Source organism: Xenia sp. Carnegie-2017, unplaced genomic scaffold, assembly GCF_021976095.1.
Source record: "Xenia sp. Carnegie-2017 unplaced genomic scaffold, XeniaSp_v1 HiC_scaffold_23, whole genome shotgun sequence".
NCBI lineage: Eukaryota > Metazoa > Cnidaria > Anthozoa > Malacalcyonacea > Xeniidae > Xenia > Xenia sp. Carnegie-2017.
This window is the reverse complement of record NW_025813486.1, coordinates 14,898,397-14,912,812: the sequence shown is the minus strand read 5'-3', so window position 1 is coordinate 14,912,812 and position 14,416 is coordinate 14,898,397. Positions and strand designations below refer to the sequence as shown.

The 14,416-nt window shown below is 34.5% G+C and overlaps 1 protein-coding gene across 1 annotated transcript in view; it reads left to right on the top strand.

The window, feature by feature from the left end:
- Positions 1–14,416, top strand: part of LOC124447772 (intraflagellar transport protein 56-like) — an 82,200-nt gene that overhangs the window by 34,363 nt on the left and 33,421 nt on the right. The window contains exons 9-16 of the mRNA XM_046998771.1: positions 1,311–1,374; positions 1,441–1,515; positions 2,148–2,228; positions 5,292–5,313; positions 5,671–5,726; positions 10,979–11,032; positions 11,505–11,568; positions 13,262–13,350. Of these exons, the coding sequence (XP_046854727.1) occupies positions 1,311–1,374; positions 1,441–1,515; positions 2,148–2,228; positions 5,292–5,313; positions 5,671–5,726; positions 10,979–11,032; positions 11,505–11,568; positions 13,262–13,350 (505 nt within the window). The remainder of the gene's footprint in view (positions 1–1,310; positions 1,375–1,440; positions 1,516–2,147; positions 2,229–5,291; positions 5,314–5,670; positions 5,727–10,978; positions 11,033–11,504; positions 11,569–13,261; positions 13,351–14,416) is intronic.

Sequence of the window (14,416 nt, the reverse complement as noted above, 5' to 3'; positions counted from 1 at the left end):
CTTTAAAATCATCGACAATGCAGATACTACATTCGCACTCAAAATCAAAGAAGCATTTCACATTAACAAAACTAACCCTAATCTCAATGTTCAAGTTTTTCGCTTTAACACGGTTCATCCTGTAAATACTTTCATTATTAATTCTAACCACTATTTCATTGTAATATAATATTCTATTCATAAGTGTATAAATTGTATCACAGTTTCATATTACTCTTATATATATTTATCACCTACATAATATTCCTTATAATACCGAAGATGGCATCGTGAGATGTTGAAACATGTTTTTTTTAAAAAGGCCTGTTGTTTTTATTAAATGCGCAATATCAATAGTGCTTTTACGCAGTTTTGTAAAAGTATTTTGTTGAGCTTTCGACTCGGTGCTTCGTGCAGGAGGAAAATGATTAGTTTTAGTATGATTTGTTCGTCGTAATCAACAACTGTGAATGACTATCAAGAATGAGGCAAATTGTCATTATTGAAATGTCTTTAAAAAGTCTATTATTTTGCATTTGTTTTTCAGCGAAGTATGGTGCATTTTTTATTTGCTTTAATCTTGACAGGCAGTACGATCAAACGCGAAAATTGGTTATACCTATAACAAAGGCAATGTTAAAATTGAAGAAATTCGTGATTCTGACGGCAATGCAACCTGTCCATTTTTATGCAGTATTAGGAACATTTAGCTAAAGTAAAGAAAACATACTTTGTGAAAGCTAAATGTATAAACACGACGGGAAAGCTTTTGAATGAACAAAATATTCATTTCTTTTAACTATTTACTTGTCTGTGGTTTTTGCAGTTCTTTTGCGTGCGGTATTTAACATTTACTAAACCATTACTGTGTTTGGATGGCCTGATCAAAACAAGCGGGAATTAAGCGAGAGTTACGAAAGCGCCTGAGTTGCATATTGATCTTAAGTATATTGACGTAAGTTCTTTCACTTTCCGTGTTTGGATGGCCTGACCAGATCCAAACAAGGGCATCGACCAATCAAAGCACGCGTTTTGATTATTTTATTTTATGAGTATTGTTACTCTTCTTATCAGTTGACCTTACCCATTGTCAAAATACAACTTAAAAATATTTCCACTTTATATAGGTATAACTCGCTCTTTCTTACTAAGTGATGTAAATCCATGGGGGTGCTGTAATAGATTGATTGTACAAAAGAACTTCACTGGTGTTTGAATTATGAATTTTTATTATGGCTAATAGCACCCTGTTTTCATAGGAATTAGCTAGAAATATTGCATGCGCTCTATGACTTTTCAAAAGCTAAAATTCTTTTTTCTACTCTTTCCAGTGCCATTGCTGTTAACCTAAAAGCCTGCAACCACTTTCGTCTTTACAATGGAAAAGCTGCTGAGGTATTGCTGAAGAGTGACTCAGGCTTTATGCTTTTTATATTTATGTTTGTGCGTTCTGTTTTACAGGCCGAGCTGAAAACGCTTCAGGAACTTGCGACTCCATCGTTTGAGTTTGCCAAAGACTTGATGAAGCATAACTTGGTAAGATTAATGTAGTACATGAAATTAACTAAGTTTGTGGAATGTGTTGTAAAATATCAACGATATTAAAGTCCTCTTGTAAGTTAGAAGTCCAATTGGCTAATACTTCAACCCAACACATTAACCATAATCAACTCCTTTTTATGACTTAGGTATTCAAAATGCTCTTAGCTACATCATATCTTGCTCTCTTTCATTGTTTAAATAGATGCGGGACTAATAAAACAATACTTACTTTGACAAAACATGTTCAGTATCACGCCTGTATATAGAAATATCTATAACATTCGCCCTCTGTGTATATGAGAGAGTAGAGCGTTTTTCCTCCTGTATTACGTAAAGAGAATCTTGTTTTAAAATTCTAGTATCCTACCTCAAAGGCGACGTATATCCACATATTAATACCTGAACTCTGTATCGCTGTATGAAATCATGTGAATTGGTATGCCTTGGTATCCCAAAAGGAAAACAGCCCGTGTACATAAAGCTCCCGTCAATCTAGAATAATCATCTTCTTATCGTGACAAGCAACCTAGCTGTGCCACATTTTTATAATGAAAAATAAGCCCTGCGACGTTTGATAAATGTGCGCTAAAACTAAAAGATAACATCAGATAACTTCTCACGTATAGGTGGTATTTCGTGGTGGAGAAGGAGCTTTGCAAGTTCTTCCTCCTTTAGTTGATGTCATTCCTGAAGCAAGGTTAAATCTTGTAAGTGTGCATGTTGTCTAGATCAAAGTTATGAAAAAAATTTTTTTTTACTCCTACTTCTTAACAAAAATCTTATTTTTCTTTGTTAAGTACATACAGACCTCCAACCTCAATACGTGCCCTAAAAACTTTTAGATTTTAGACTGTCTAATGCACTGTCTCAACTGTTTCGTAAAAATGTGCTTTATCAGTTCAAAGTTTCAATTTGTACTTTGCATGGTTATGATAATTTCCTCTCTAATCGCTCAGTCAGACATAGTCTTAGTGTGGAGTTACCGTGGGGTATCTAACGACAGCACTCGTTATATGTTTCATGATTCTTTAGCGTTAGTATGTTATCAGAGCTTTACAGATTATAAAGAATCACATTTACATAAACATTTACTCACATTAACTAAGACATCTATTTGATCGTTTTCAAAATTAACAATTACACCATATAACTATTGCAAACGAAATAGTGAAGATTATAGTGAAGCAGTTTTTTGACGAAGTGCCGAAGTTCAAAAAACAATGGAATGCAATTGAAATTTTTCAACCCTCAACAATCTATTGACGTTGATCTTTTATTTTGAGAAACACAAAAAAGTAAAAATACAACGGCTCATGGCGAAGTAAAATTTACGATGTTGTAAATCTACATGTGCTGAAAGTCAGAAATATTTGTCTTCGGTCTCATGCTGTAAAGGCTTTGTACGGCGAAAATTCTATTTTTTTTTTCAAAATAAATTGCTGATCACCAATGTACGGAAGCACATGTCCACTGAAGAAAAGGAAAATAGTTTCCGTCACCTCAACGAGCAGTCAAAAAAGTGTTTTTCTCCCTGCAAAAGCACAGCCATGGCAATGTTATTACCAGAACAAAATATAATGCCACCAGATATACTTCCTAATGATAATCAGCAACTATGCAAGTAACCATTTTCCAGACATATCTTCTTTTTAAAGATTCTAACGGATCTTCCCTAAAAAGTAAAGTGTTGAGTAATATAGCAGAGGAAGCGTGCTTATCTGGAGGGGTGTGTCACATTAGCCAAGTTGCAATTGATTTTTATTAAGAAGAATTTTTCTAAAATTGTTTCAACACCATAGAGGGGTGAATAGGAACTTGAAGTTCAAATTCAGATAGTATTTAGCCCAGGCAAGATAATACTCTGTCGTCTTTTGTGTGTTGTATGTATTAAGAAGTTTTTCAAAAATAACGAGTTTCGGCAATTAATCTTGCTCAGAAGTTCATTGTGATTTGTGAGCTATGTGAACGATGATTCGATGTGAGAAAATTTCATATGGTGGAAGGATTGTAGATGAATCATTGTTTCTACATTAAAACAAAGTAATATAATTTAAACAACCACTAAAACAACTGATTAATTCAAGTTAACAATTGAAAGAGAACGATATCCTCCAAGAACGAGTCATAAGGCGAAGGTGTGGTGAAGAGATTGTTGGAATGAAGGAGAAGTGTAAGACTTTATTTGATTTGTCATTCAATCTCTCTATATGCTTGCAGGGGAAGCATGAGCAGCAAATCATATAATAATTCCATGGCGAGCTTTTCCCAAACATATTCTGAAGTGAGAAGCTATTGAAGTGTTTCTTTTGATACAAGTGTCCGGCTATGAAGTTTTTTGTAACGTGTTTTGCTATTCTTTTGGCCAATATAGTTATGATGTCTCTTCTCAAATTGTAAATTCCCTGACAATTATGGTGGCTTACTGTGATTATCTTTGTTTCTTGCTCTGGAGCATTAATGGAACAATGCTTTAGAAATTTCAAATGAAGTGTTAAGTGTTATTATAAACAGCATGTTCTCCCATTTCTTATGTACGAGGTCACAGAACAACTGCAGCTTTGCCTCACGTGATACAACTTCCAATGGCGGTATAAAAATAAGAACCTTCACATGGAACAGTATTTCTTACTTGTCGCAAATGTAATTGCTGTAATTGTCATGCAAGCTATGAAGCAATGGGCTCTCGTCGCGTACAAACACGTACTACCTTTTTGATTCAGCTACATAGACAATACAATCACATACTGTAACTACACCTAAAGGAAATTGATGACTTTCGCACTAACATAACCAAACACATTAGTCACGTATAACTTACCAAATGACGTCGATGAAAACAGAACTCTTCCTTTTCTTCACTGTTTCGTAAAACATGACAACTCATTACGTACGCAGGGTGGGTGCACTTGCACCCCCATATATTCATGAGGTCCATTTTTTAAAAATACAATTTGAAAAGTATTATTACTTTTTGTTTATGCAATGATTGAAATTGCTGGTGAAATTGAAAAAGGAATAAGGTGCCTGTACCAAGTTAAGCCAGGCTTAGGATATTGGTAGCAGACAAAACGTTAACGGCAGTAACATGCCAATAAAATCGCGAGTACGAGTCCGTTTTTCTCAAGTATACACCCCTTCGGCCCTCGGAACTTTTTGGTTACGGCGCTGACTACCATTGTTTACCGAAAACTAGTCTACACAGCCGACTACCTGACCATTACACAAAGCCACGTTTGTTATATTTTTATTATGTTAATTGCGCTGTGCACCACAAAAAAAACTATTTATCTGGCGCTGTAGCAGACTTGCTACTGTTACCAAACAAAATGAAAACCAACTAGGGAAAAAATTCTACACTTACATGGTTGAAACACGTTTTTGATGACAAGAACTATAAATCTGACTTCTGCAAACACAGCACTTACAATGAATACGAAACAAACAAGCCAAAAACAACAAATACACTGCATCACATGTTCGTCTGCGACAATTTCATGTAGCTATCTTATAACATCATACAATTAACATACCTGTCGAACATAAACCAATTACCACATCACAAGAAGAGATGAAGAACGTTATGGACGTGTACAATAACCACATGAGCGACAAGATGCAGTTTACAAAATAAGTTACGTCGACTCCTACGCCATCTTTATCGTTGCTCCAAATTTTGAAACTGTGTTTTGTTTATTTACTTTTTTTCTGAAAGTTGGAAAATACTAGTATACATAATAGCGCAACTATATGTCTCTTTCTTTTTATTTTAGGTCATTTACTATCTAAAGCAAGGTATGCCGTCATCATGTCGTTATTGAAACATTTTCCTAGTTCGCTATAAACAGTAGTATGTCAATTTCCAAAACCTATTGGAACGAAAGTGCTACCAGTTACATCAGTTTCTTAAATCACGCTGTTTTTTTATGAAATTTAATATTTGCGTTTGTGTTACATCATTCTTCTTTCAAAATGTACATCTTTGTTTTTTTGCCATTCTTTTTTGAGGTCAATTGAGATATTTATAAGCTATGTTTTACTTAAGAATATTTTTGTGCGTGAAAAAGGTGAACTTGGTTGAATCGACGTTATCGGGTCACAGGCCTCATCATTTTTTGTCCTCGATGTGAGGGTTATAATTTATTATTTCAGATGATATTTTGGAAGCTTACAACCTCATAAAAGATTTGGAACCTTCGGTACCTCCAGTAAGTAACCTTTTTTAATATTTCAATATATGTCAAATATATAAATTATGAGTTTGCGTGTGTGTGAATTGTATCAGCTAATATGTTGTCGTTATAGACTTTAGCTTAGACAGTCGAACAGTATGCAACGTTAATGAAAGTTATTAGTATTTCAACTCATTTCAACTGCATAGTACATTCTGCAATATTTCATAGAATATTATCAACGAGTATTACGAAATAACACTAAAACGCGTGCGCTGATTTGTCTATAGCTGTGTTAGTAGCGACCTTTAGCAAACGGTGAACTTCTCATGCGCCAAACGTAGTAATATTCGGTGCGACTCAGGAGCGATACAAAAGTGGCAGTGATTCAAAGGGCAAACTTAATAGAATATCATTTTAACGACAAAGAGATTGGGTCGAGCGCGCGTTCGCGCGGGTATTCAAAATAATTTTCATATTTTCATTTCTTAAAAAAACAAATGTTGTAGTCAGGATGGACAATCAAAAATTAGCACTATTATTTCGTGCCAATCAAGCTCGAAAGCGAAGGAATCAAGCTTTACTTTCTTAATCTGTATCTATAAGCATACGTACGTTACTTCTAGTTGGTCTATTCGGAAGAAAAGAAATCGACGGTCATTTCAGCAATCATGCCGACGATGACTTAGGAATATCGAGTGATGGGAACTTGTGTGGAACTTTTACTCTGATGAACGCTTCAAAAAAGCATTTAGAATATCGAGACTTCTTTCTATTTTATTCTGACGAAAATTCCCCATACTTGGAACGAAAAATGATTAACGAAGATCTATTTTCTCCTGAATGCAGACTAGGTATTTGCCTTTATCGTCTTGCAAGAGGCGACTACTATTATACCATTGCTGAAATGGTTGGTGTGGGAACATCTACTGTTCAGACTATTGTTACCGAGGTGTGTCATATACTTGTTGAAAATCTATGGCAAGAACACGTTATGGCTTACATGCCTCAAAAATAATGAATCCTTCACCACAGGAATGCATGATATGAGGCAGTTTCCTTTTTGCTGGGGTGCAGTGGATGGTTCCCATATGATAAAGTGTTCAGCTGGGTGAACTGAAGCTCGAAAGAATATTATAACTCTAAACATTCTTTTTCTAATGTATTGATGGCCATAGTGATGCTAAGAATAGATTTGCATGGGCTAGTTGTGGGTACCCGGGCAACTCACATCATGCAGTGATATTGCAGTCAACAAACATTTGGAATGAACTCGATGATAATGCTAGTTTAGATATCAGTGCAAATGTTTGCAATGCTAAAGTCACTCCATCAGTTGTAGGAGATTCTGCTTTCCCACGGAGACCTTAGTTGCTGAAGCCTCCAAGCTTTGGTAACTACCAGTCAAAGGTATTTCTACTACAGTTTCAGCAGGCAAGGATGGTAACAGAGGAAGCTTTTCGGCAGCTGAAAGGAAAATGGAGAGTGCCATTAAGAAAAAATGAAAGTAGTCCCTCCCTCCGAGGTTAAAATGGCAGCATTAGCTTTTATAATATTGCACAATATATGCATTGAAAAAGAAGATTTCATTTTAAGATGTTTGGATCCTTCCCTTGACCCGTCCACTAATACGGGGGCGGAAACATATCATAGAATTACTTCACATTACAGAGTGCAGCAAGAACAATGATTCCTCTGTCAAAGCAAAGGCTGTTAGAAATGCTGTTTTTAAACACATTTGGAAGGAGAGAAGTAAAATGAATGAAACTAACACTATCAGACAGATGCACATCTACTTGATATAGCATTAAGTACTGCTATTAATGGTAAAAACTTCTAAAAAATTACACAATTGACTTATTTTGCTCAATTCATAGATAAACCAATGCAATCATACTGCAATGGAATTGTTGGTTGAATATTGTTTATGAATTGTTGAACTGATAAATTGTTTATGGAACTTTTGATGAAATATTGCTAAACTGCTTCTTTATTGACAATCTTGTATTCAACTGGAACTATAAAGGCACTGGTAGATTCAACACGTTGGGTAGATCATTTCAGATACAAATAAATTAAACAATTCAGGGTATTAAATTAATGCCATATTTGATCATCACTTCTGTTGCAATTCAGTGAAAAGTAGTTGGTTTTCTCAAAATTGATATACATGACATGATTTTGATGTAGTAAGATATGCCATCCAGTCACTTTGTTACACATACATGGTATTTAAATGTTTTTATTTGGGTGCATTCCAAACAAAAAATATAACACAAAAATAATGTAAATATGTTAGTTTGACTATATAAATGTACAAGCCATGATGAAGACTTCGTTATGACCACTAACCACTGAGGTCCAAAAATATAAATCTTAATGCTCATTAAAACAACTAAACATAACTATTGACAATGATATTATGTGTATTGTCAACTACTGAAAAATGCAGATGATGTCTGAAGGTCAACTGGCATAAGAGGGTGAACTGGGATCTGTGTATTGACATGTATTGGAGGTTGAGTTGCCATTTGGGGGGTGTTGAGGCATATGAGGGTTTGCTAGCGTTTGGAAGGGAAATGAGGGATGGGTTGGCATTTGGGGCTGCACACTTGTCATAATCTGAATTAGCTCCATTTCGTGTTTACGTGTCTTTTCAGCCTCCTTCCTTAAATATGCAATCTTGTTCTTACTGAATCATCACAATCGTCCGGATCCGATTGGTTTTCATAATGCTCGTCATAAAGTAAATGGTTTGAACCCGGGAGTATCGTTACATGTTTGTAGATGTAGATCGTCCAGGTTTCTTCAGCTCGTGTGTTACTGATACATCAGAAGGTAGCCTTCCAGTTATGTTTAGTTCAATGGATTTTGCGGACGTGAAACCCACGCACTGAATTTTTACGTTTACATTGTGGTTATAAATCAGTATGCTCATAGGCTACCCACAAAAAGTCATTTACCTCAAACCAACTTAAAATACGGCAGATTATTAAATTGTCAAAGGTGAATATTCGAACACTGCAGGTTCATCAAGTTGGAAACAAGTTAATTTAGACCTACCCTGATGTATGATAATCGTTGTAAAGTAGTGTGGTATGAAAGGTGAGGAGACTTGATCTTTATTCAGTCAAATATTAAGCTTAGTATTTAAGACGTATTTTGAAATGAAAAATAGCAACTGTGCAAACTGTGAAAAGCAATAACATCGTTCATTTTATACACTATCCAAAACATGTTGCGTGTATGTCTTTTTTTACGAAGCTAAATTAAGAGAAGTTATGAAAAGCAAAAAATTAGCTATTAGATAACTATAAATAAAAATTGATTACAACAGAAATTAGTGAAGCACAGCATGCTAAATGAATATGTGTAAGTTTTTTTATCATACGAGTATTGAAATCTATCCGCAACAAAACGATGAAATAAAAATCATATGCCTAAAATTTCCGAGTACCTGATCGGACATATCATTTTGTTCACTAGTGAAAAACTTCGTACCTGCATTCTGATTGGATATATCATTTTTACCACTAGAGGCAAAATGCATATCAAGTTTTACCGCCAATTGTGGACAGCATTAAAATCAAAGCAAAAACAACCAGTTTCGATTGTTTCTGTATCAATGGCTTCGAGATTTGCGGATACATTGCCTGTTAGCGAGCTTATTGAATGCCAGGAAAATATTAACACAAGAAGAAAAACGTTGCAGGACATACGACTTTTTGAAGAATATTTATCTTCAAAAAATGAGTGCCAAAAAATCGAGCGAATACTTAAGCGATCTCTGTGAGAAAGAAAGAGGACAACAGTGATTACAAACCAACTTCCTTACGATGTATGTTTGCGAGCTTCGATAGGTACTTAAAGAAAAAGAACGGATTTAGTATCATGACAGACAAGGAATTTGAGCGTGCCCGAAAAGCTCTGCTATCAAAACAAAAAGACCCAAAGAAAAAAGGAAAAGGAAACAAACCAAACGCTTCAGTTGCTCTCATCGAAGATGAAGTCAACTGTTTTATGAGAAAGAACTTTTAGGATTTTCCAGTAGCGAAGCTTTAATAAACACGTTGTGGTTTAACAACACTATTCACTTTGGCCTTCGTGGTCGCAAGGAACATAGAGACATGTGTTGGGGTGACATAAAACTACGCAAGAATGCTAATGGCGTGGAATATCTCGAGTATTTTGAATTACAAACGAAAACTCGTACAGGAAGCAACCCATCAGATGTTAGAAAAGTAACACCAAAAATGTATGCAGTCTCCACAAGTCTATCGAAAAACGATCCGTCTTTGTTTACAAGTTTTACGCAGAAAAACGTCCGCGTGAAATGAACTCAGACAACGTACCCTTTAACTTTGCCGTAAATCACTGCAAAAAAGGCTCATCTGGTAAGTATTGGTTTAAAAAGTCTGCTATTGGTATTAACAAACTCATCTCGCTGAGGAAAACAATGGCTGAGAAGGCTGGCATTGGCTCAAGAAACATTAGCTATCATAGCGGACGAATAACGATGATGCAAACTCTTACCAACACCGATATCCCTCCAACAGACATAGTTCAACTATCTGGTCATAAAAACGTGCAAAGTGTTGCGAGTTACTCAACAATTTCAGAAAACCAGCAAATGAAAATATCTCGAGCCCTAGCGAATTTGTCGTTATGCAAACAGTCAAAACCACTTCGAGCATAAATGGGCGCGAGTCAAACCGGGAGATCAGCGCCGGCTGCCAACAACAGCAAGCAATGGCTTTGTTCAGTGTCGCTGTAATACATGGAGGTCAAATAAGCATTTCGACAGCTTAAATCAGTCACCAGTGGCAGTGAAAAAAAATGTGTTGCAAAAAAATACAAGAGAATAAGAATAATCTCCGATTCAGATTAATTATGTGGATGTGAAATTAAACAACTTTGATTGACGTTTATTTAATATGTTACCTATTAGCTGCTCGTATGATTTGATTATTATTTTTGTATGAACATACGTTTGAAAAGAATCGTTTAATCTTTATTAAGTTTTCAACTTTGTAGCGTTTGACTTTCATTAAAGAACAAAGATTTTTGAGTGGAACATAAAATTTGTGTTATTTATTTTTTATGCAAATTAGGTGATTGTTTTGAAGAGTTTGAAATTGTGCTATCTCTTATTATACTCGAATTGAAATTTATATTATAAAGAAAATTTTTCATCCTCAACTCGTGCATTAAAATCGTACGCACTCACCAACCATGCAGTAATCTATTCATATCGAAGCAACTGATATTTATTTTTTACTGATTCTCAGGAATACATTTTGAAAGGTGTGGTCAACGCTGCGTTGGGACAAGATCAAGGCTCTGTAAGTGAACATACGTCAAAAACTTGTTTAATATAATGGTTACTTTTGTAAAGAAAATGTAGTAAAGAAAATTTTTTGAAACATTAACTATAGTTGAAATACTTTAAGTATGAAACACTGTTAATTTCCCAAATTATTTTAGTCATTTTGTTTAACAGTACATTTGTTTTGAAATAAGCTGATAATTGTAAACATGTATTATACTTGCAGAAAAAAGAAAACTACCATCATGGTTCAGTCGTGAACCCATTTGTGTTTTGTATAGAATGTTTAGTGTATGATGTTCACAATCATCGTTCATTTTATACCCCATCCCCATTTTTAAGATGGCAGCAACATCGTTTTTAAATAAAACACTGCAGTTCATTAACTAATGAAGTTATCCGAATTTAGTTTCCTGTCTTGTGAACAGATATTTATGTTAAAAGGATAGCTTTAGCTCTATCTTATCTTCTAAAACATTTCTTTACAGAGAGAGCATTTAAAGATAGCTCAACAATATTTTCAACTTGTTGGTGGATCAGCGAGCGAATGTGGTAATTTAAGAAATAGACAAATATTTATTTTTTTCAAGAAAACACGTTCCCTTGTGTTGATAAATAATAAAGACATCTGATAAAATTTGTGTTTTCCGATGTTGAGAGCCCTCTGAATAAAAAACCGAAAAAAAAGGGTAAAGGTGCCAGAAACCAGCCTTCACACCTTCGCCATTAAAAGTAAGGAGTTTGGTTAGAAATGGGGCCAATATGGGACATTTCGTAGACAATAAAATGCTCAATTTTCTCATCAACCCCAAGTCTTTTTAACCCCTTTGACTCCTAAATGAACAAATTGATTTAGGGTGGAAGAAACGTGTCTTCACTCCTTTGCTATAAGGAAAAAGGAGTTCTAGTGCTAATTTTCACATCCATCCAATTCTGTTGTAAGGGATTAAACCATCCTAAAACCCGTTTATCCTGATTTAGTTCTCATGCTAAAATCTGGAAAATTAATCAAACATTTTTATTAGAATGCATCCAAAGTAACAAACAATAACAAAGCTCTCCATCCAATCTAACATAACTATAAATTTGTTGTTATGTTAATATTTAAAAAAACTAATTATAGCATGGCTTTATAGTGGTGTCCCTGTTTAGTGTTTACAGCCAGTAAGAGCATCTTATTCTCATTTTAAATGTTTGGCTGTTTGCTATCCACTGAAGAAAAACTTGTACAAACCTTTCATATTTAAGACATTGAATGCAATCTCCGTGTTTTTTCAGTGTTACGAAAACATGTGAGATGGTTTGCGAGAAACGAGATCCAACTCCGATTTTTTTCCCAGCCATTTTGAGTATTTACAAAAACGTCACAAGTGCACGTTACTTCAACTTTATGTGAACGAGTAAATTGTTTTCTATTTGCTTTCTATAGTTTTTCTATAGTCTTTAAAAAACTTTGTTAAAAAGATTATTTTATTGATTTTTGTTGACTCAGCGAGCAAGCATTAAACTAGCGAGAAAGACAGCAAACAAAGCTTACAGCAAAATTTGAGATTTTAGCTTACGAAATACATTTTGGATAAAATATTGACATAAAACGCAGTGCTCTTGGACCCAAAATGCAGTGCGCTCTTCAAATAAACGGGCGTTATTAGTGTTGATTGACTTATTTCATGCATTGTTTATGATACTTGACTTTCGGCTTTTGGGTGATGGTAAGTATCGACAAACATATCATGAGTTTGCAAAAAAATTGTGAAACACATGAGATAGGTTGAGCACTTGTTATATCCACACATTATTATTTCATTGAATAATTATTTTCACAACAATCGCATAGGAAATGAAGTTGTGTGCACGTGGAACTGATATTGTAATCTATTCTCATTAGTTTTCAGTCTCGGGTCAACAACAATACTATTCGTGTGTTTTTTGCAAAATTTTAAACCATTGGCTAATTTGTCAAGCAAGTGACTCTCACGCACTTTGCACTCACATAGACAGCACATACTGAATTTTAGATATTCTAGTAATGACTTTTTGTTTATATCTTTTTGTTGAAATTTCCTCGAGCAAACCACGCATCCTGCGAGAAAATTTACTCATGTTTCATGCTCTAGAAGACGAGTTTTTAGCATTAAATCATTCAGCTCCCGTGTTTTAAAAGCTATTTTATAAATGCAGATTAAGCCTGTTTCAGAGAATCAATTGTAGCAATTAGGTATTTAATTGTCTTTAATTGTTTCAGACACCATTCCTGGTCGACAATGCATGGCGTCTTGTTTCTTTTTACTGAAGCAATTCGAAGATGTCCTAATATATTTGAACTCGGTTAAGGTATGTAAATGTAATTTGCTTTGAAATGAAAATTCATAAGTTAATCCAAATGCTTACCAATCAAGCCAATTTTTGTCATACTCAGAAGGGGTAGTTACTTTTGATGTGTGTGTTTAACTCTTTTAAATTTCATTGTGCTAGTTTTTTTGCACTATGTTAATCGCAAGATTTGTTTGTGGTGAAGCTTCTCAAAACTATATAAGTGACTTGTATTCCAAGAAATACATTTTGCGAAGTTTCATCTAGTTTTCTTACCATACTTTAATAGGTAACTATTGTGTTATGTGTAATTTATTTTATTTGAATATATCTACCCGAAGAATTATCTTATCTAATAGCTATTTACAGGAAAGATGAATTCTTCTAGAAGTAACATTGCACATTTAGCATTCTCGTTTTATTAAATAACTAAAAACTTTGTTAACTTTTCAGAAACAAAGATTGCTCGACAATTGCGGCACAAACTATTAGGCTAATTTATGTTAAGTTAAATATACACTCTATAAACCTCCTAATTTTTTTGTTAAACGTACAGCGAACGTTGTGTTTTTTTTTGCAGAGCGTCGAGTATACAAATTGTTCGAAAATAAGTGCTTACCATTTCCTTTCATTGATTTTTGTTTTAAACATCTGTGTATTTAAACCTTGCTTCGCTGCTGTAAAAACACTTCACAAACAAAAACAACCAGGGGCGGATCTTTTCAGCGTTTTAGAGCAATACAAAATGTATTTTGTGGGCGTCGTTTTTGCGTAAAAACAACAAATTTTGCTTACGTTTTTTTCAAAAAAAAATTGAAGTGAACAATACTTGAGTGTTTTTCCAAATATTTATGCTCATTATCATGCCAAATATGTGGCTCATTAGCATGTCTAGGAACATAAAATTTATTTTACAAAAATGCTATTCCAAAAAAGATATTGTCTTTAAAAATTTCTACCAAGTTGTCAGGCATAGACCCCCCTAGAGACCCCATTGAAACATCTATGTATTGAGTTAAGTTTGAGGTTTTCTACATCTATGAACTGTCCCTTGTAGTATCAAATTTCTACAAACTTCAAACCATGC